Genomic DNA, 21,389 nt, shown 5'->3' with positions numbered 1-21,389 from the left:
GCGGTGGGGGGTGTAGCTGGCTGAAGGTTTAGGGACTGAAATGTATGCAAATTTACATAAGAGAAAGCCTGGCTTAGACACCTGTTTCCCTTCCTCGTTCTAGGCTGCTAAGCCCTATTTTCTAGCACCATCTGGTGGCCACATCCATAATAACAAACTCTGTGAGCTGAAAGAGCTTGTATAAAGCAGAAGTTCCATGGATTGGTCTCAGAGGGTTATGATACCCTCAACCCCCAGATATAGCATGCAAATTTGTATGTACACAAAATTTGCCTTATTCTGGTGAGAAGGGCTTTTTATTAGATTCTTAGAGGTTTATAGTTCCCAAAAGAGTGAAAATCACTACTATAAAGGAATAGTGATTGTTTACTTCCTGCCTTGCCCCCCATGAAATCCTATGAAGAATCATAAGGTAAGAGAGAGAAAAGCAAACTTGGATCCCTACTTGCTTAGAACTTCGCCCTCCAATTTTCCAAGGCACCTACATGGAACACAGTCCAGTTTAAAAACCACACTTATAAAGCCAAAGGCTTATGAAGCTTCAGAGCCAGATGGACCCTTAAGAGCTGCTGAGACCCACTAGGTCACACCTTGGGGAGGGGGCTTGGTGCAGCTCACAGAGCATATTAGAGGCAATACTGGAGCCTAACACAAATCCCTCCCACTCCCACATCTTTAAACTGCTCAATTTTGCCTTATTTCTCACAGACCTAAATTTTAAAAATAATAAAACTTTTCTATCTGGAATATAGTTCCCAAACAGGAATATAGTTCCCAAACCATTTTTTCTATAAATATTTAGACTTCTGGAAAGAGACAGTTCTCCCTCTAAATGCCTCTCAACAAACTGTAATACACAGTATAAAATAAATCTATAGCTTAATGTTTGAATAGTTCTTTATAACTTATAACATCAACACCCATTTAGCTGACTTATTTTACTGTGGGAAAGCTGAGACTCAGAAAAAATGACTTAAGGGTTCTTTCTCCTGTCAGCCTTCGTATTCAAATGTATATATTCTGACTTAAAATAATGAACAAGTGGACAGTATAACTGGTTTGTTGATATCCGTTGGGAGCGGGGTAGGTAAGACCAGCCCCTGCTAATCAGTGATCTGGGGGGAGGGGGAGGGATGAAGGCTAACACTGATTGAACATCTCTGTACTAGATAGACTGGAGTCTAACTTCTGAATAACCTTCAAAGTATGTTTTTAATCACCATTTTTGCAGATGCATAAACTGAAGTTCAGAAAGAGAAAGTGCCTTGCCCAAGGTCACACAGCTAATAAATTGAGATAAGCAGGCCTGCCTGCCTCCTCCTCTATACCAACAAGCTGCGCAGGGCTTTAAACATGTCAGCTAGCCTCCCTGGGTGGGCAGTCCTGGCTTCCTCTAACCCCGCTGCCCCTTCCCTTCTTTCTCTCTCTTAGGAGTGCCAGCTTCTCTCAGGGCACCAGGGCCTCGTTCCTCATGAGGAGCGACACAGCCGTACAGAAACTTGCCCAGGGTAATGGACACTGTGTCAATGGGGTCGGTGGTCAAGTCCATGGCTTCTATAGCCTCCCCAAGCCAAGCCGGCACAATACAGAATTCAGAGACAGTACCTACGACCTCCCTCGGAGCCTGGCCTCCCATGGCCATACCAAGGGCAGCCTCACAGGCTCGGAGACAGATAATGAGGATGTGTACACCTTCAAGACACCCAGCAACACCCTGTGCCGGGAGTTTGGGGACCTCCTGGTGGATAATATGGATGTTCCGGCCACTCCACTCTCAGCCTACCAGATCCCTAGGACATTCACGCTGGACAAGAACCACAATGCCATGGCAGTGGCCACTCCTGGGGACTCAGCCATAGCTCCTCCACCTCGGCCCCCCAAGCCAAGCCAGGCAGAAACACCTCGATGGGGCAGCCCTCAACAGAGACCTCCAATGAGTGAAAACAGCAGATCAGTTTCTGCCGCTGCCACCATTCCCAGGCGCAATACCCTCCCTGCGATGGACAACAGCCGACTTCACCGAGGTGAGTGTAAGCCCAGCTGAGACCCAGGAGGAGAGGCAGGTAGCACAGGGGTTCTCAGTAGTTTGCTAGTCCTCGGTCATCCATGCTAAGAAGACTTAGAGACCACCCAGGTCACTGATATGGTTAAGGCATCTTCTACTCAGATCCCTTACCAGTTGGTCCTCCAGCACTGGAGGCTCTTGGTAGACTCCCACAACGGCAGCAGTAAAGCAGACCCTAATTCAAAGAGCTGATATTCTCCTGAGGGAGATGGAATCTTCTCGGTTAACCACAATGCAACATCTTATGGGCTTGGAAGTCCAAACTATAGTATTTTATTCATTTATAAATGAAACCAGAGATTGCGAAAATAAATTTAGAGGACCAGTCCAATCTGCAGCCAAACCTATGTGGACTAGCAGACTATCAAAACAAAATGAGATCTTCAAAATAGTTTTCTAAGCCACACGTAAACCTTGGTTTAAAGTCCAAACTTCTATCTGAAGTATCTAAATTCTGTTGCCAGTGTTTTCCACGTAGAGTATTCCAACTCTGCATATAATCTCGTTTGATGAAAATGTATAATAATATTATTCTTTTCATTTTGCATTTGCTTCGTACCTTGCGAAGCCTGTAATTTTATCCCTTCTGTTATTCAAGCCATGTAGTGACCCTGAGAGTTTGGTGGGACAAAGCCTCATTGTCTCCATTTCACATGAGGCCCATTGTAGTGAAAAGGCTTTTTCAGGGTTGCAAAGTCAGTCAGTGGCAGAGATGGGACTTGGACACAGGGTCCTGACTCCTGGTTCAGTACTCTTTGTAGTCTTTCAATCCATCAGCTATTTGATCAACTACCCTGTACTTTGGAACTGAAATGATAGAGACACACAAAAAAACATATCCCTACCTTTCAGAGAGCTCACATCTAGTTGGAGAAATAAAATCGACATGTAAAAATTAGTCAAGTAACAGTATTACTATAGTATTGAATAAGTGATGGCTGGAGTGAGTGGGACAGGTGGTAAGTGCTATGAGAATTAAAGGAAAGGTGCATAAATGAGGGCAGAAGTGGTCAAGAAAGGATTCCATGTAGATGCTGACACTGGAGCTAGATCTAAAAGCCTGGGAGGAATTTTTGAACTGGGGAGTGATATGATGGAAGTTATACTTATCATTGGGAATTGAGAGTAGTATTTTCTGGAGTTTCAGTGAGCCCCTGAGCAACACTGGTGAGTGTCTGGGTGAGTGGCAGCACACAGGTCAACTGTGAGTGCATCCAGATCTTCCTTCCTATGTCTAGCTTCTTCCTGTGAGTCCTACGAGTACCCCCAGCGTGGTGGAGAAAGTGCAGGCCGGTCTGCAGAGTCCATGAGTGATGGAGTCACTTCTTTCCTGGTGAGTGGGCTTTACCAGGGGTCCTCAGGCCGCCTAGGTGGGTTAAAGGTCACACCCATGGAACTAAAAACACAACCCAAAGGATGACAGCATCTCCCTCTTAAAACCCTGCCAAGCTTCTTGTCTCAGTTCAGAACCCTGGGTTGAGTTTTTAGAAAGTAAGAAACAGGTATCCTGGTTTGGAAGAAATGTCTGTACTTAGATATACTAGACCAGGGGTCCCCAACCCCCTGGCTGTGGACTGGTACCAGTCCATGGCCTGTTAGGAACCTGGCCGCATAGCAGAAAGTAAGCAGCGGGCAAGCAAGTGAAGTTTTGTCCGTATTTGCAGCCGCTCCTCAGCGCTAGCGTCACCGCCTCAGCTCCACCTCAGATTATCAGACAGTAGATCCTCATAGGAGCATGGTCTCCAGTGCCAAAAAGGTTGCGGACCGCCGTACTAGACTACAAGGCTCACCAACCCTGTGGGTAAGCAGGAGAGATCTAAAATACAGAGGACGCAGGCTCTGGGATGAGGGATCTAGGGCAGCATCATACCTATGAGGTCTCATCTGGAGGAGGGAGCTGTGGTGCGAGACTATAGACAGGGATGGTGCTCAGAGTCAGGCTCAGTGGCAGAATTACGGTTTGAGCACAGGATCTCCGGCTGTCCTCTGGACAGGGCTGACCATAGTTCTGCAAGGTTTCAGGCCCCAGCTAGCAGACTAGACCCATGGAAAAGACTGAAAATTAGGTAACCAAAGCAAAAACAGCTTAGTTGTATGTCTGGACAGACAGGGCAAGAGTTAAAGGAAGGCTATAGCCAAGGTTGCTACATTGCACACCCTGGCAACTCCGACTGCAGCTTGGTGGTCATATTGAAAGCTGGACTGAGGAAACACAACTGGTCCAGCCTTCACCTGCCAGGGCCAAGGCTGCTAATGTGCTCTTTGCCCAGCTCAAGGCCTGAGATGCTGACCTCCCAATGGTGGTCTGGACTTGAGGTGGAAGGCGGGTCCTGAACCAAACCTATGCAGCCCATGGCCTGTGCTACCCTCTGCCTTAGGCATCCAGAAAGCTTTGTGGATCCAGCCACCAAGAGTATTTCATACAAAAGATTTATCAGAAATTCTAAGTGAGTCCCAAGAGATCATGGACGCTAGAAGAGACCCACAGGTTGCATTTCTTCCTGTCTCCCTTGGTTGTCCAAGGATCTGCCTTAGAGCTTCCCAGTACAGGTCACTCAGTCATGACTTTTCTTCCCTTGTATCTAAATTCTCACCTACATTTTGTTTCTTCTTGCTAGTGACAGCTGTATTTCTTTCACTGTTCCTCCTAGCCAGGAAAAATGCTTGTAGGCCGATCGGATAGCGCCAGTTCCGAAGACAACTATGTGCCCATGAATCCAGGTTCCTCCACCCTGCTGGCCATGGACCGAGCAGGCGATAATTCCCATAGTGTCTACATCCCCATGAGCCCAGGGCCCCATCACTTTGACCCGCTTGGCTACTCCTCTACAGCCCTTCCTATGCACCGAGGCCCCAGCCGAGGGACTGAGATCCAGCCACCCCCTGTCAACCGCAACCTCAAACCTGACCGGAAAGGTGAGTCACCTCTTTCTCTGTCTCATCTATGGGCAATGGCCAGGGACTATGTGCATTCATTTAGTGATCAAGTGGATCCTGAACTTCACTTGCAAGGAAAGGGTAGCCTCTGGACCTAAGCCACCCCAAAGTCACACTCACACTCACACAAACCTCCAGATTCATCCCAGTGGTCTGGCACTCTAAGGATTGGCTGTTGGAGTAGCCTGATGGACAAAAGAATATAGAAATTAGGACAGATTCAGGTTTCAACTCTGTCACCTGCTAACATGTGATTGTAGACAAATCATTTTGTGTCTGTGAGCCTTGTTTCTTCATTTGTGAAATGGAAACTATAATATTTACCTCCCAGAAGCATTGAAGGACATAGATAATATATCTAAAAATGCTTCATAATATATAAAATCTATTCAAGGATAAAGGGTTAGTATTAGATCTGGAGCTGGGCAGGGCCGAACTAATGAAGTAGTCTATTAAAAGATACATTATGATGCAGTAGAAAGGCTTGAGCATTCAAACCAGGTAGATGTAGGTTGGAATCCTTATCCAGCACTTCCTAGGTGTGTCTTTGGGCAAATCATTTAATTTCTCAGAACCTCAGTTTTCTTATCTGTGAAATGGGGATAGTAATTCCTGCCTCCCAGGTTTATTTATAAGGAAAGCATGAAGGACATTAATTTGGTCCATAGCAGATGTTCAGTAAAGTTAGATCTGCGCTCCCTGCATCTAGACCAGGAAGAAGTACTGGAGTTCAAGTTCAAGGCTTGCCTCTACCTCACGCTGCTGACCTTAGATCAGTAGCAGGGATTCAAAGGGAGAAGTAGAATAACCTTTGGCAGAAATAAGCCCTGTTGGTTTGGCCAGCAGGGAATTCGGACCTTAGCATTTGAATCGAAGCCTTCAGGGTCTTGTGGCGTTCACCTTCCTCCACTCTAGGTTCCACAGCCCTGGTCCAGGAACATCAGGGAGCAGTCATGGTGGCCTTCTCTAATTCAGATACCATCTCTCATTTTTGTATAGAGTCACAAATCTGGGAAGAACAATCTGTTGTCAAACCCTGTGTCCCCATTTTAGATTCTGAAAATATGATTACCATAGATGCAATGCAAAGAATTTGTAATTTGGAATCTGAAGACATGACTTCAAGGCCTGTCAACATGGGCAAAGATTATATACCCTTGCTGAGCCTAGTTTCCCTATGTAAAACTGGGATGAATTCGAAGGCGTTTGTAAATATACCTGTGTGTTATGTGTAAGAATGTATGTGTGGCATTATTGTTATTGGCTGATTACTCAACTTTCTGCGCCTGCTGTAGCAAAGCCAACACCACTTGACCTGAGAAACAACGCTGTCATCGATGAGCTCCCCTTCAAGTCACCTGTCACCAAGTCTTGGTCTAGGGCCATGTGAGTGTCTTTTTGGAAATGGGAGATTGGAACAGGGCCATTAGGGTTGGTGAGGGGACAAGTAGCCAAGCTGTAAATCGGGAAAACTACTTCCTGATGATAATAATGTCAGTAGCTGACCAGTCTCTAGATCTCATCTGTGAGAGGGAATAACTGTACCCGCCCTTTATCACACCTTCATCTGATAATGGAGTGTGAAGCTTTGAGGGCAGAGGTCTGGAGTGTGAGGGTCGGAGGCCCAGCTGGAGGCTGGAAACTTCCACAGGGTTAACTCTTTGTCTTTCCCCGACAACAGCCACACCTTCAACTCCAGCTCCTCCCAGTACTGCCGCCCCATCTCCACACAGAGCATCACCAGCACAGACTCAGGAGACAGCGAAGAGAACTACGTCCCTATGGTGAGTCCCCTGGGGTCCCATCTGAAATGACTCTCATCTGAGTTCCCTGGAACCTACCTCTCAGGTCCCTACTTCCTGGCTCAGCTAACTCACCTTGGCCTAGGGGCTCCCATTTTATTTGCGATTTCATTTGCTACTGCAAATTTTTCTTGAGCCACATATGTGACAAGCCCCGTGAGGTTGTCATCAGAGAGAATGAAGACATTGCCTCAGGGAGGCTGCAGTCTTAAGAGGCAAAGAAGGCCTGCCTTTCTCGTGCCTGTGATACTATGGAGTGGTCAGTGCCACTGGAGAGGGCACTGGGGGAGTACACATGCAGGTCAGGCGATCATACTGGCTGGGGAAAGAGAAGGCATTGAGGTGGAGGTAGCCATTTGGAGGGGGAACATGGAACAGTCGTGAAGTATGGCCTAAGGCTGCAGGGCAGGAGGGTTGCACTGGAGCAAGATCATAAAGAACCTCAAATGCTTTCTTGGGAAGTATGGATTTTCCTGTGGGCAGGAGGGAGCACCAGAAGGTTTAGCAGACCAGGTGATTAGACAGGTGTTCCAGAATAGTCATCGGTGACAAGAGCATCCTTCAAAATTGACTTCCTTCTTCTGCCCTGTGAAAATCTATTAAGAGATCCTCCCTTCATTTCCTTATCCTGTTGTACCCATGACCATGGGCATGTATGTAAGTGTAAACATTTATTAAGTATCTCCTGATCGGTGGGAAACACACATGTTCATGACTCACTGTGGTAAAGGCCACAGCAGAGATATAAACACAGGCAGCGCATGGCAAGTGTCCTTCCTGAGATTGTCACTTGGGCAGAGAATAGCTGCCCAGCGCCTGATAGTTGCTGCATATTGAAAGAACAAACCAACCAACCAATAAAGTAGCCAAAAAACAGGAAGTAGGACTATTGCCTTTCTTATTAGAAGAGACTTCAGGAAAATCCTGGACAAGTTAACGTTGGTGCCTAGATGGAGACGGGATTCTAGAGCATATCATTTGAAGAGCTGCTCAAAGAACCAGGGCTTCATGGCGCCTGGGGATGGGGCCACTGTTCAGATCTCGGAGGAGCTGGGCTGGAGGGAGCACGCTGCTTCTGTGTGACTACCCAGCTCTAGGCAATGGGCGGGAGTTGCAGAAAAGCAGATTCAGTGCAACAGAAGACTGTACAACCATACTTCACTTCTCTGAACCAGCATTTTATCTTGGTTTTAAAAAATAAGAATAGTGATAATACCTACATCACAGGACTGTTGTGAGGGTTTAAGTGAGAACAGGAAAAGTCCCTGGCACAGTGCATAACTCTGAGTAGGCCTTCTGTGAGCTCATAGCTCTTAACTCCAAGAGGTATGTTTTTCGGGTGGTGGGTTAGTCTGTTTCCTAAACTTACTAACAGTTTTTTCCTCCTTGTGATAGCAAAACCCAGTGTCTGCATCTCCCATTCCCAGTGGCACCAACAGTCCAGCCCCTAAGAAGAGCACTGGCAGCGTCGATTATCTGGCCCTGGACTTCCAGCCAAGCTCTCCAAGCCCCCACCGCAAGGTGCCTGGGGCAGGGCGGGTGGGGCTGTTCCAGCTCTCAGGGCTCTGGTGGAGGGGGCCTTCAACACTGAACAGCAGCACTCCAGCCTCTTGTGGGCTGACTGTGCTTTAGTCTGTGCCTTACGGGGCTCACATGCCCCCTCTCTCAGCACACAGGCACCCTGGGTCCACAGGACCTCATCAGCCAGTCCACCCCTCTTGTACAGATGGTCAAATGAATGCACCCTGAGAGACACAATCTGCTCAAGGTTACAGAGCGCATCAGTGACAGATCCGGGACTCAGGACTCCTGTGTCCTGGTCCCGAGCTCTTCTTCAAGAACTCACTGTCTGGGTGGGTCCCAGAGCCCTGCTGTTGATGTAGTGGCCCTCTGAGGGGACTTCCAGGCCTAGAAATGCTCTACACAGGAAGTATACTTAGCTGACGTGTCCAGACAGCAAGGCAGGGCACCCCGCCTCAACACTAGTGCCCCTCACAGGGTGGCTGTGAGTGCTCACCAAAGGACACACACAAAGCCCTATGGCTAGTGCTTGCTGGCACCCAGAAAACTCCTTCCCCCAGATGAGTGGCCACACAGGCAGAAAAGTAGGCCTGGACCCATCCACCAGGCCAGGGGCGGGCCTGGGTCCTCCTAGGAGCTGGGAGATCAGGAGGGCTAAAGGGGCTGTCGTATCATGCAGGAAGGATGACACAGTTTGGAATTCAGGCTCTAAACGCCACTTTCAGAAAATGAAGACAGGGTCCTAAGGGGCTAGTCAAGGCAGCAGACAGAGGCCCACCTCCTCTTCCCTTGAGACAGTCACTCAGAAAGGGCCCACCCACCTGTCCCCCACCTCATGATAACTCACAGCCACGTCTACTTCCTCACTCTGCCCCTCAGCCATCCACGTCATCTGTCACTTCTGACGAGAAGGTGGACTACGTTCAAGTGGACAAGGAGAAGACCCAGGCCCTGCAGAGCACCATGCAGGAGTGGACAGACGTGCGGCAGTCCTCGGAGCCTTCCAAAGGCGCCAAGCTGTGACGTGGGGGCCCGCCAAGCCTAGAGAGGGGCCCAGAGGCACCAAAGCTGGTTCCTCCCCGTCTCCCCTTTCTCCTCTCCCATTGCCCGCTCCGGCCCATCCCTCTCCACTCTGCCGCTCTGGCCTTCAAAGCACTTGACATCAGGGACCCTAAACCTTTTCCCTGGGAGGTAAGGACCTGATTGAGGCACTTCCTCTGCCCACTTGGGGCCCACCTTTGGTTTCTATCAGTAATGGCCATGCCTCTACCCACCTTAGTTAGAGCTATTGCCAAAAAGTATCCTTCAGCCTCTTCCTGCCCTTTAGACCTGAGTATCTATCAGACGTGCGGAGGTTGGAGTTGAGGATCTGAGCCAGATTCCACAACTCACGTTCCCTCACAGCCCTCAGCCCCCTCCCCTGGGCTACCTCCTCCAGTCCTGTAAGAAGCCCGTCATCTCACTGACCAGGGAGACAAGGACCAGCAGACCAAAGCGGACATGGATGTCCGTTCCATCTGTCTCAGCGGGGGAGAGGCAAGGCCACCAAAAGATGGAAGAGTCGAGAAAGAAGGTTAGAGGTGGTCTTCAGAAGGGCAGTTGATACCTGCAGTGGCCCCCACTTTCAGCCAAGTGGCAGTGCAGCTTGTTGTGAGGTGGGAGAGACAGAAGGATGAGGACGAAAGGAAGGGAAAACTGAGGAAGATGGGCAAACACGGAGCAGGGCTCAGAGCCCAGGAGCTGGGGAGACAAGGACCGAGGGCTCGGGCCCCTGGACTATGGAGCCACAGGCCCATCTGGTGCTCTGGGACAGGGATTATATGCAAGACTTCCCCAAGTCCCCACCACCTGAGGGCGCTGCACCAGAGAAGGCTCAGACCGTGCTGGGTGGTGCAGTGCGTGCTGTGGGAGTGCCAGCATGGAGAGGGAGGCAGGTGGAGCTGTGCAGAGTGTGGGATGTAAGAGAGAGGGAGCATGGGGGGCACTGGAGGTCATGCCAAGACTTAAGGGCAACCCTAGAACAGGAATGGGCTGGGCAGAGGCACAGGGCAGTGCACGGGACACTGCATGGGGGACAGTGGAGCAAGTTTCTGCAAGATGGGCAGTGCAGCAGGGAGAGGCGCAGATACTGATGAGAGGAGAGGCAGGCGTGAAGGCCACGGAGCGGAGGACAGCACAGCAAGTGGGGAGACATACCCAAAGGGCCTGGTGGAGTACCCAAGGCAGTGGCATGGGGATGCAGGGCGGGAGAGAAAGTGATGTGTGGTGTCAGGGGAGCAGCACACGTGGTGGCGTGACGCAAGGGCAGTTCCCAGGACTGAGAGATGACACGTAAAGCAGTGCAAGGGCCAGAGCGGGGCAGAATGGAGCTTGGAGGATGACATGTGGGAATGGCTGACGGCTGGTGTGGTGTGGCTAGGGTTTGTGCCAGGTCCCTGAGCAGGTACAAGTGTGGCCTGGTGCCAGGCTCAGAGCGTTTTCTCAATTCACCTCACCTTCTGTTGCTCCCTCACATCCCAGGTGCCATGTTGGACTCAAACCTGGCTACAGGAACAGGAGAGGCCAGGCCTCTCCTCCCATGGTTTGAAAGGCCACCAGATCAGCACCAACCTCCACACATCCCTGGCAGGGACAAGAGGTAGGGCTTCACCCCAGGCTCAATCCTGAGCCTAGGGAGTGGGGGATTTGAATCTTTTATATGTTGAAAGTTCCTGACCAACTGTTCTGGAGTTTCAGAGGCAACTGGGGAGACTAGATATTTCATCCTACCCTGAGGGGTGAGTAAACCTTCCTCTTAAAAAAGAAAGACTCTCCACTGTGATTAGATGAGGTGGCTCTCGCTCGCCTCTCAGCTTCCCTCACCAGCCCGACGGCCTGACCATTCCCTAAGAAGTCCCATCCTGGGAGAAATCATTTCCTCAACAGTAGCCCCTTCCTCTTAATATTAGTTCAAATCAACTCAACCAGCATTTATTAATGGCTGCTATGACCAGGCTCTGGGCTGGGCACTGAGGACACAGGAATTAATCAGAAGGTCACAATCAGTGAGAAAAAAGATAAGGACACGAGGTATTGGTAATGTCCATGAGAGAAGTAAAATGCTGATGTCCCCTTTCCTAAGACAGAAGCACAGCCATTCTGAAGTGACTGGAGCATGGACAAAGGAAGTGAGGCTACTTCTCTGGGAGGCTGGTGCCAGGGGCAGGAGTGGGAAGCGGGTAGAGATCAGAGAAGGTGGTTACTAGGAAAGGAGGTGCCTGGAATGTGCCAGGTTTTTACAGGGAAGGAGAGCAGTGCTGGGCCCAGTGGAGGAAGAAGCTTTGTGCTTTGGGAACAGAAGACCTTTGGGAGCGTGCGTCCATGCTGCGGTGTTCCTGCAGGTGGAGTGGTGATGGTGGCAGGGGCCTACAGTGGGCAGTTTGCTGGTTCACTCTGCCCAGCCCTGAATGTGTCCTTTTAAGACCCTCTACGAAGGGTCTCATGTGGCAGAGCTTTTAATGGTACCACCCCCGTGCCCCCAGCAGGCTACAGGTGGGCCCTGGTATTGACGCTCTCGGTTCCCAGCCCCAGCAGCTCACCCCCATTAACCCCTGGGTACCCTAATAATGTCAGCATTTTCTGAACGTGCCATGATGTGAATGAAACTGGTCGGAGTCCCAGAGACTAAGATGTTCAAATCTAATCTGCAAGGAGACCTCCCTTCAGTTCTTGGTTCCTGTAACTCCCCAACTCTCAGGGTGGAGGGGCAAGGGTAGAGATGGAAGGAAGTAGAAGAGCAGAGGAACTCCCAAACCCCAAAGTGCCGGGCGTTCACTACACACCTGTCAGCTCAGTTTAAAAAACTGATCCTTTGACCTATCAGTGGGTCAAAGTCTGCCTCTCCTGGTGGCCTGGCAAGAACAGGGATGCTTTCTCAGTCCGCATAGCTCTCACAGGGCTCATCCCGCCTGGGGCTCCTCACGGAAGGAGCCGTCCTCACCCAGTTCCAGCTCCATCTCCGCAGAGTTAACAAAAGTAGAGCAGGGACAATGAGATAAGAGAGAGCAAGTGCTACAGGAGATGTGTCTCCCTTGGACCTTGATTTGCCAGTCTGTGAAATGGGTGGTTGTATTAGGTGGTCTCTGGGGCCTCTGATGTGAACGATCCTCAGCTGTTTCGCGAGAGAACTACCTGCCCTGTGACTTCTCTCTCAAGGGCCTGGATGTGTTTCGCGAGAGAACTACCTGCCCTGTGACTTCTCAAGGGCCTGGATCACCAGGGATGGGCAGCCGGTTAACCCAGTCCCCTCCCTAGGTTGATTTTGGTAACATTTACATTTGAAACCACTCAAATATGCCCCATTCCTAGGACAGAAGCACAACCATTCTTAAGTGATTGGAACACAGGCTCAACTCCAATCTGCCCTCTGGCCCCTTTACCTGCCACAAAGCTAAGGCCTCAGTCCCAAGCCCTGGCTGACCAAACCTGCCCCAACCCACACCCTTGACAGGCTCTGGAAGCAGAGGGCCGGACGGATGGGAGGGAAATTGGCATGTCCTTCCTCTCTCTGGGCTTTTATCTGCAAAATGGGGAGGAAGGGAGGCTGATCACATGAGCTCTAAAGCCCTTCTTACAGGCAGGGCCATCATTCTGGGACTCCCCAAGCTCTCTGGGACCAGGTGGGCTACCTGCTGAGGGCATCCCACTAGAGATTCAGGCTGTCATGTGATATTTGGTGGTATGTGTTCTTGTGTGTTTGTTGGTTACCTGTGTCTTGAAATTTAGAATCATTTCACACAGAATTGTTGCTATTTGTCGGGAGGAGAATATGGGCTAGGCGTAGCCCAGTCTTAGGTTCTTGCCCTGTTACCACTTAAAATTGACATTTAATTTTTCAAATCACTGTTGGTGCCTAATCACTTAAGTTATTAATTTATTCTGTTTTCTTTTAAAAACAAATTTGTAACACGTATTTATCCTGTGAGTAGGGTGGGGCGGGAACGTGTTCTGTTTTTGCTGTGGTGACACATGGTACAGGCCTGGCACTTGCAGGTCTCTTTTTACTGTGGTGTTGGAACAGGACAACAATAAAGTCCATTAGAAGCAACCAGAACAGGCTGCTGAGTCTGCCTCGTCTGAGGGCCTGGGGGTGCCCGTGCGTTGGCTTAAATACATTCTTGATGAGGACATTTTCTCTCATGGACCCAGGAAGGCTCTGGGCCAGTCTTGCTCCACTTTCATTTTAATAGGAAATAACTGAGTACTTTTCTTGGCTGGAAACAAGAATGACCCCTCCTTACCTCAGAACCTGCAGTCCTTATGTGCAAACTGTAGTAACATCTGCCAATTCAGCTTTCTTAGAAGGCAGCCTGGACTGGGACTCGGTTTCTGACAGACTATGGGCCCACTTTTGCTGGTCCCTAAGGTCTGATATTTAAGGGTCTATGATATTTGGGCCAAATTTTAACTCCTCTACCTACAGTGCAGGCAGCCTGTGAAGCCCAGCCCTGGAGGAAGGCCCTGCTTCCCAGCCATACTCCTGGCCTGTGCCCACGTCCAGGAGAGGCCGCCCAGCCCTAGGTTCTCAGGAAGAGGAATGTGGTATCAGCAGTAGCTATTTCTGGGCAGTCCAGAGTTCTTGGGATCTGAAAACCTCTCAGATATCGGGCTCCAGCCCCACCTGATAGGTGAGTCCCCTAACAGCATCCCAGTGGGCAGTCCCCAGCCTACATACCCACCCTTCCAGAGGCAAAGGGCTCCACTGCTTCTCAGAATAATGAGAGCATGCTTCCTTCCCTCTGCCAGCACCTGCCTCTGGGTAATGTCTCCACCTTTAGTCCTAGGTCCTCACCTTAATTTACAGAGCACTTCAGTGTAGGGTGCTTCCACCTTACCTGATGTACCCTCCTTACTGCCTAGGCACACCAAGAAACCAAGCATACAGCAGACATCACAGCCACTAAAGTGAGAAGAACATCTTTAACGGTTTCAGCAAATCTATTTTTATTCCCGTTTGAGACCCCAGGTCTCTTCTCTCCATTTAAAGGGGTACAGCAGTGTCAGGGCCTGAGGTCAGTGTCTACTCCTTCACTGGACCATCTCCGCCAGCTCCCAGGCCACTGCTCTAATGCCCACTGAGGAGCTGAGCCAGCCAGCTTTCCCCAGGACGGACAACAGCTTCATGAGAAACACACATATCTTCAGTAAAATAAGGATTTTTCCAGCTTAACCAGAAGGGGGATGCAAACAGCGGCATCCCAGGCACTGAGGCAGGCTAGGGGAGATGGGGTTAAGGGTCTCCCACTGCGAGAGGGGCTGTCCTCACCTCTATGCATGTTGCTTGGTGTGGGGACAGGCAGTCTCTGATCCTGTGCCAGGCTGCTTCTCTCAAAAACAGTACAAACAGTGCAGGCACCCCCACATTACCCCCCAAACCCCCTCAGAGAAACAAGAAAGTAGCCAGAGCTGAGCCCCCTCTTCTTTGTGCTAGGACTTGGAGCCTGCTCTGCTTTTTATACTATACAGCAATAGGATTGTCTAAAAGAAGCTGGAAGGGAAATGCTACTTGATGGAAAAACGCCAGCGCTGTGAAGTTCAGCCCTGTTGGTACTCGGGGGTCGGGGGACAAGACTTGAGTGTGCATCTAAACTGCTTCAAGTTGCCCAGGACACTTGGGTGTAGAATCCTATTGGGGCTGATCCCAGTGTCAGGGCCTGCGGCCCAGTCTAAGAGGCTTGGGTCTCACCTCTGACTCTCCGGGTACCCTTCAGGCTGAGGACCAGTGTCCCAGAAGCCCCCTCCCCGCCTTTCTTGCCCTTGGAAGGGCCTGCCTTCAGGACTGGACCGGCCCCTACCCAGCTCCCAGAAGAAAGGAGTCGAGGCCCTCCTGAGGTTTGCTGTGGCACCACCAAAGGTAGGAGCAGGGAAGGGCTCACATTAGAAGACCAGTCTGTGGAAGTCTCCGCCACTGCCACCTGCAGGGTTGCAGCCCCCAGGAGAGCCTTCGTCTTCATCTTTGTCTTCGTCAAAGCCCTTCCCCCAATGTGGAGATGCTGGGAGTGCAGAGATGTAGGCCGCCCTGCTCCGTGCCTCCTTCTCCTGCTCCTGGGAACACAGATGCAGGGGGGAAGGAAGCTTAAAATTCAGGCTCTGGGGCGCAGAAGCTCCCTTCACTCCCTCCCACAATGCCACAATGCCATCCAGCTCAGCGCAGCACTTCTGAGTGTCTCAGGTCCCCAGGGCCAGGCACAGAGGAGCCACAGCTTCTGCCCTAGAGGCAGTCCAGCTCAGTGAGAGGACAGGTAGGATGGACCCATCCTTACATCCTATATCTAAGCTTCAAAATCATTCTTCCTCCTCCTTCCAATAACCCAGCCCCTTGGAAGAAAGGAACTCATTCATACTAGACTAGCTGATATGGTACCAGGATGCCCAAAAACTTGAAGGGCCACGTCACACCACACAGGGACCTTTCTTCAGGCTTCCTGATGCAGCTGTCCAGCTCACTGCCTCTGAAGGCCCTAGGAATGGACTTGCCTGTGAGAAAGCGCCTCCCACTGCTAAACTGAGGCCGGCCTCCAGGAGACTTTTTGCCACAGGCCCTGACTCTGCCTGGACAACCTGGCAGAGATGTACAAGCAGGCCTGGTGTCTCCACCCCAGGTGCCACCTTCCCCACAAAAACACCAACTCCAGCTGCTGCTGTCCATAGGTCCCGGTGTGGCTACTCTGGGTGTTTGTGGCCACTACCCCTCCCATTGGTTAGAGCCCTTGCTGTTCAAGTTAGTTACTAAGTATTTTGACACCCCTGACACTGGAGAGTAGAGTCAAAGGCACAGTGACAGAGGAGGTTCTCTGGGCAGGGTGGTCCTCTGATGCCCCAGAGGCACTCTACCTGTTCACATTCGACTCTTCACTCACAGAACCCCATGCTGCTCCTTCAGCACACCTATGAAAACTGGGTAAATAACTAGTCAGTGTCTGTTCCTCTGAAGTAAGGGGTTGTATCTGTCTGGTCTACCAAAATACGCCAGCACAAAGTGGACAAAAGGAAAAAATAGAGAGACTTGAGAGGAGCAATCATGTCCCTGAGCAAGAGGCGGCACTGGGAAGCCCCTCCACCCAGAAGCTCCAATCAGAGGTCCCAACGGCTCTGCTCACCTGCAGGAAAAGGATGTTGTCTTTGGAAATGGCTTCCATCAAGTCTTTGTGGAGGGTGGGCTCTGTCTGGACTCTGGGGGAGCCCAGCTCAGCCTCGGGTCCCTCCCCGGGCCGCTGCCGGTAGAAGAGCACATAGGCCGTGTCCTTGGGGAAGAAGGAGGTGACATTGCTGACAGACTCAAAGGAGGAGAAGGATACCCGAGTATCGTTGAACAGGTACCACTGGTGCTCGGGCTCGGGCCTGTCGGCAGCAACCAGGGAAGGGGCGGGGCGGGCGGCGCCCTCGCGAGCATAGCAGTAGTAGTGACCGCTTTCTGAGGACACTCCGGAGTGCACCACGACACTGCAGAGGTCGTAGGCCTGACCTAGGCCTCCGGCTAGCGGCAGGCGGAGCAGCAGGGGGATGGCGACGTCGTCCAGGATCTTGCGGCGCCGCATGGTACGCAGATCGAAGGAGAAGCGCAGCAGGGTCAGGATGAGGTAGCGCGGGCCGTGGCTCAGCTCCACCACCTTCTCCGCCTCCTGCAGTGAGGCACATGATTCACAGTAGTAGCAGTTCTCTGCCATCAGCCTCTCAGGGGACAGGAAGTAGTTGACCAGGTCCAGGACGGAGCGGGAGCCCTCCCCAGAGGGGGCGGTGGCCCTGTGGGTCCCTGGACCCAGGCTATCCTCCTCCTTCTCCTTGTTGTTGGCCTCTTCCTCCTCCTTGGCCTCCTTCTCAACCTCCTTCTCCTTCTCGGCCTTCTCTCCTTCCTCCACTTCCTTCTCTTTCTCCTCCTTTCGCACTTCCTCCTCCTCTGCTCTCTCCTCCTTCACTTCTTCATCTTTCTCCACCTTCTCCTCCTGACTGCTTTGCCTCCCAGGTCCCTGGGGACTCAGGCCTTCAATGTCCAGGACAGTGGGGGGGGCATCCCCTGTGATACAGTGTTTTCTCTGCCTCCTATTTGGGACGTGGGCTTGGGACGGTGTTGGGGGGTCCCGGGCTCCGATGCCCTCCACCGGGAGCATCACTGAGCCTAGGCGGCGGCGGCGATAGCGCTCGGGTGGCGGAAAGGCCAGAGAGAGGTCCGTGAAGGCCTCCTCCCTGGAAGAGACGTTGAGGCAGCGCAGACAGCATATCCGAGTCACAATCTTGCCTCCGAACATCTTCTCCACAGAGGTTGAACTTGGGCCAGGGGGCTCCTCAGGTGGGGACGGCGAGCTGGACTGCTTGAGCTTTTGGCAGATCCTTGTCCCCGTTTTCTCCTCTTCATGCAGCCTGGCGCAGGGAGCACAGGATCTTCGTACATATACATGGATCCAGTGCGCCATCTACCTTACTCAGCTGGCCCCGCAGTTAGACACATACGCATGCAGGAGTACGCACAGGGAATATGCAGATGTTTGCAAAATGGCACCCGTGCACATGCACTGACAAGCCAGGCACACAAACCTGCTACGTACATATCTACGTGCACATGCCTCCAGAACTGGGATGAAGACACACACGTGCACTCTGACAAGCATAGTACAATATGTATACACACACTTAACCCTCCCAGGTCACGGTTCAGGTCAGCACCTCCTAAACTTCCCTCACATTCAGCCCCTGCCCCCACGCTCATGGCACCCATCTTCTCAGAGTCTTCCTCAAATACAGTGCAGCACTCCCATTTCTAGGAAGAGGCAAAACAGCCTGGAGGGATGGGGCTGTCCCTTAGGCCTGGCCTCCCTTACCGATCCAGCAGGTACTTCAGGTACTCCGAGCAGTCCTGCTGGGTGCCGGGGCTGAACCAGGGTGTCCAGGATGCAGAGAGAAAGTTCTCTGGAGAAATGGCAGGCCGCTAGGTCCAAGGTAGGTGAAAGGCAGGGTCAGGAGCAAAAGACCACTCATAAACCATCTCTGCAGCATGCTAGGCCTGAAGGTCTAGCTGGGGACTCTGTGCCCTAAACTTCCCAGCCTCCTCACTAAAGTCCTGCCTCCTCTTAGTCATCCCTGAGCCATCCTGTCTCACCAAGCTCACACATCCTATGAGCAGGGCATCGGGTTCACAGGTGTAAACAATCCTCTAGCCATTTGTTCTTCCCTGACACACCTCATACTTTCTCTCCAGACCCTTGCTCATTGCCATTCCCTCTGCCTAACACATCCTTCTTCTCTGTCAAAAGCTTAGCTATAGAGTTCAAGTCCCAGATGCACCTGTTCCATGATGTCACCTGTTCTGTAATATCTTCCCAATGTCCCCTCCCCCATCATAATCAAGCTCTCCCTCCCTTGCATGGCACAACAAACTGCACTGCCCTCTGTTCAAGCACTGTAATTGTTATCTGCACTTTGTCCTCCCCACCAGACTGTAAGCTCCACAAGGGCAGGGACTGGTGCTTACTCATCTCCATGCCTCCACATGGGGCCTTGCAGAATACTTGGCCAAGGACTACAGGTTCCATAAGGGCGGAGACAGTGGACAAAACAAACACAGCCCTTAGGATGCCTGGCAATGTGAGTGCTCAAAAATGACAGCAGATGAACAAAGCAATACCTAATGCAACAGACTGAACTGAACAGAGAATGCACTGATGGGCAGCAAAAAGAGAGCTTAAGGAGGCACCCCCTCTCCTGCCGGGTAAGGGTGCTGAATCAGCCCCATGGGCTTTGGCCATGAACCCAGGCCAGCCTGGACTGGAGCTCAAGAATTTATACCAGGAAGTGGGGGCTTACAGCCAGATGCAGGCAGGTTCTGGGGAAGGGAAGGGTGTCAGATCAGAGCCTCCTCTCTATGATGCCCCAACTCCCCCTGCACTCACCTGGCTATGCTCCAGGAAGGCAAAGAGCCACTGCAGTTTGGTCATCAAGGGCTGTGAGTTGTTCTCAGTCAAACGGAGCACACAGTGCCTGAAGCTTCAAAACAAAGCAGGAGCACCAGGGTAAGCCAAGGGCACCCAAGGAGCTTCTATTCACCCATACCACAGGTGACCCGGAGCCTCCGGGCTAAAGGCAGAACAGACACTTGTAGCTCAAGTTTGGACCCAAGACTGGGAAGGAGGAGTAAGTGAACAAGACGATGGGCATAGACGATGAGGTGACCCCTGATGTCCCTTCCACTTCTGACAGCCCATGACACCAAGATTTGATGATTTGAATGTCCTAGGCCCTATGGTCAAAAATTCTAAGGCTGGAACTCTGTGGCATGCTGCAGAATCCATGCCAATATTACCAGCACTCACACCCTTTGCCCTACTTCCCCAGGAAATGGTGTTCAGACCCGCTCAGAGCAACAGGCCTTAATCCAACCTCAGCCTTCCAAGTCCGCTCTTATAGCCCCTTCTCAGGGCCAAAGCCACTGCCCCAAGGACCACCCCAAGCTGTTCTGCTGCCTTCAAATGAGGGAGGCAGGTCAATGTGAGGAATATGCTCAAAGAAAAGGACCCTGAGGTGGTACACTGGCTCCCAGTGATAGGGGTCTGGTCCTACGGAAGATAGGAAGGAGCCCCTCCTGAAACCCACATTCCCTGGAACAGAGATTCCAATAACCCAGCTTAGCTCCTGTTCTCACAAGCAGCTCCAGGCAGATAGGTGGACTTTCCTAAAATCTCAAAGGTCTACAAACCCCTAACAAGTAGCATCTCACCTCAGCATGCCATGTACCTCTTGCTAAGCAGCCCCAAGCCTGGCACTTGTGGCAGCCAGCCTCGATTCACAGCTTAGCCTCTCAGAGGCACCTCCAAGCCCAGCACAGGCAGCATCTGAACTTGGTCTGCATCACAGACCCTTCCAAGAGGCTCCAGAACCAACATACATAGTGGCAGCTTCAGACCATAACAGAGCACCACCCAATCAGCTCCACAAATGACATACCCAAAGGATGAACTCAGCAGGCACCAGAACCTGCCAAAGCAAATCCTGCTCTATGGAGTCAGCCCCTGCACCACAGCTTGTCCACTGTAGTCACAGCCATTCCTCACAGCCAGTTAGCTTGAAGGTCAATCCCTCACACTGACATGCTGACAGCAATCAAGGTTCAACTACAACAGGTGGGCACACACAACCCACACAAGGAACATTACTGGAAAACTCGGCACAGGTGACCAGAAAGACTATGCATCTGGGCTCCACAGGACACCTACTACACAAAGCCACTCTGGGCATAGACGATGTAGCAGATTTACCTAATACATAGACATGAACACAGAGAGTCAGCCAAAATGAGGAAACAAAGAAACATATCCCAAAAGAAAGAATGAACAAAACTCCAGAAAAAGAACTAAACAAAATAGAGACAAGCAATCTTATAAGGATGCTCAATGAACTTAGAGGAATAGATGAACTCACTGAGAATTTTAACAAAGAGATAGGAAACATGAAGATAGAAAACATAAAAAAGAACCAGTCAGAAATGAAGACTACAAGAACTGAAATGAAGAACACAAGAGAGGGAATCAACAGTAGATTAGATGAAGCAGAGAATCGAATCAGCAACTTGGAACACAAGGGAGTGGAAAATACCCAATTAGGACAGCAAAAAGAAAGAAAACTCAAAAAAAGTGAGGATACTTTAAAGGACCTCTGGGACAACATCAAGCAAAACAACATTCATATCACAGGGGCACCAGAAAGAGAAGAGAGAAAAAAAGGGGTTGAGAACCTATTTGAAGAAATAATGGTGGAAAACTTCCCTAACCTGGCAAAGGAAATAGACATACAAGTCCAGGAAGCACAGTCCCAAACAAAATGAACCCAAAGAGGCCCACACCAAGACACATCATAATTAAAACGCCAAAGGTTAAAGACAAAGAATCTTAAAAGCAGCAAGAGAAAAGCAATCAGTTACCTACAAAGGACGTTCGCATTAGACTGTCAGCTAATTTCTCAAAAGAAACTTTGTAGGCCAGAAGAGATTGGCATGAAATACTCAAACTGACAAAAATTAAGGACCTAAAACCGAGATT

General features: G+C 50.8%; 2 protein-coding genes across 8 annotated transcripts in view; one reads left to right on the top strand and one right to left on the bottom strand.

The window, feature by feature from the left end:
• Positions 1-12,523, top strand: part of GAB2 (GRB2 associated binding protein 2) — a 49,591-nt gene extending 37,068 nt beyond the window's left edge. For both annotated transcript variants that reach the window (XM_006926653.2, XM_015600549.2), the window contains exons 3-9: positions 1,432-2,024; positions 3,304-3,398; positions 4,717-4,981; positions 6,298-6,388; positions 6,684-6,786; positions 8,200-8,325; positions 9,205-12,523. In XM_006926653.2, the coding sequence (XP_006926715.1) occupies positions 1,432-2,024; positions 3,304-3,398; positions 4,717-4,981; positions 6,298-6,388; positions 6,684-6,786; positions 8,200-8,325; positions 9,205-9,348 (1,417 nt within the window). In that variant the 3' untranslated portion in view covers positions 9,349-12,523. The remainder of the gene's footprint in view (positions 1-1,431; positions 2,025-3,303; positions 3,399-4,716; positions 4,982-6,297; positions 6,389-6,683; positions 6,787-8,199; positions 8,326-9,204) is intronic.
• A 1,759-nt stretch (positions 12,524-14,282) lies between these two features.
• The window catches only part of USP35 (ubiquitin specific peptidase 35), a 72,222-nt gene continuing 65,115 nt past the window's right edge, over positions 14,283-21,389 (bottom strand). For all 6 annotated transcript variants that reach the window (XM_025042740.1, XM_015600459.2, XM_015600461.2 and 3 more), the window contains 4 exons: positions 19,248-19,341; positions 18,180-18,286; positions 16,464-17,721; positions 14,283-15,408 (listed from right to left, as the gene is read on the bottom strand). In XM_025042740.1, the coding sequence (XP_024898508.1) occupies positions 15,241-15,408; positions 16,464-17,721; positions 18,180-18,286; positions 19,248-19,341 (1,627 nt within the window). In that variant the 3' untranslated portion in view covers positions 14,283-15,240. The remainder of the gene's footprint in view (positions 15,409-16,463; positions 17,722-18,179; positions 18,287-19,247; positions 19,342-21,389) is intronic.

Source organism: Pteropus alecto, unplaced genomic scaffold, assembly GCF_000325575.1.
Source record: "Pteropus alecto unplaced genomic scaffold, ASM32557v1 scaffold7, whole genome shotgun sequence".
NCBI classification, from domain to species: domain Eukaryota; kingdom Metazoa; phylum Chordata; class Mammalia; order Chiroptera; family Pteropodidae; genus Pteropus; species Pteropus alecto.
Note: the sequence above shows the minus strand (reverse complement) of the source record. Positions and strands in the feature narration are given on the sequence as shown.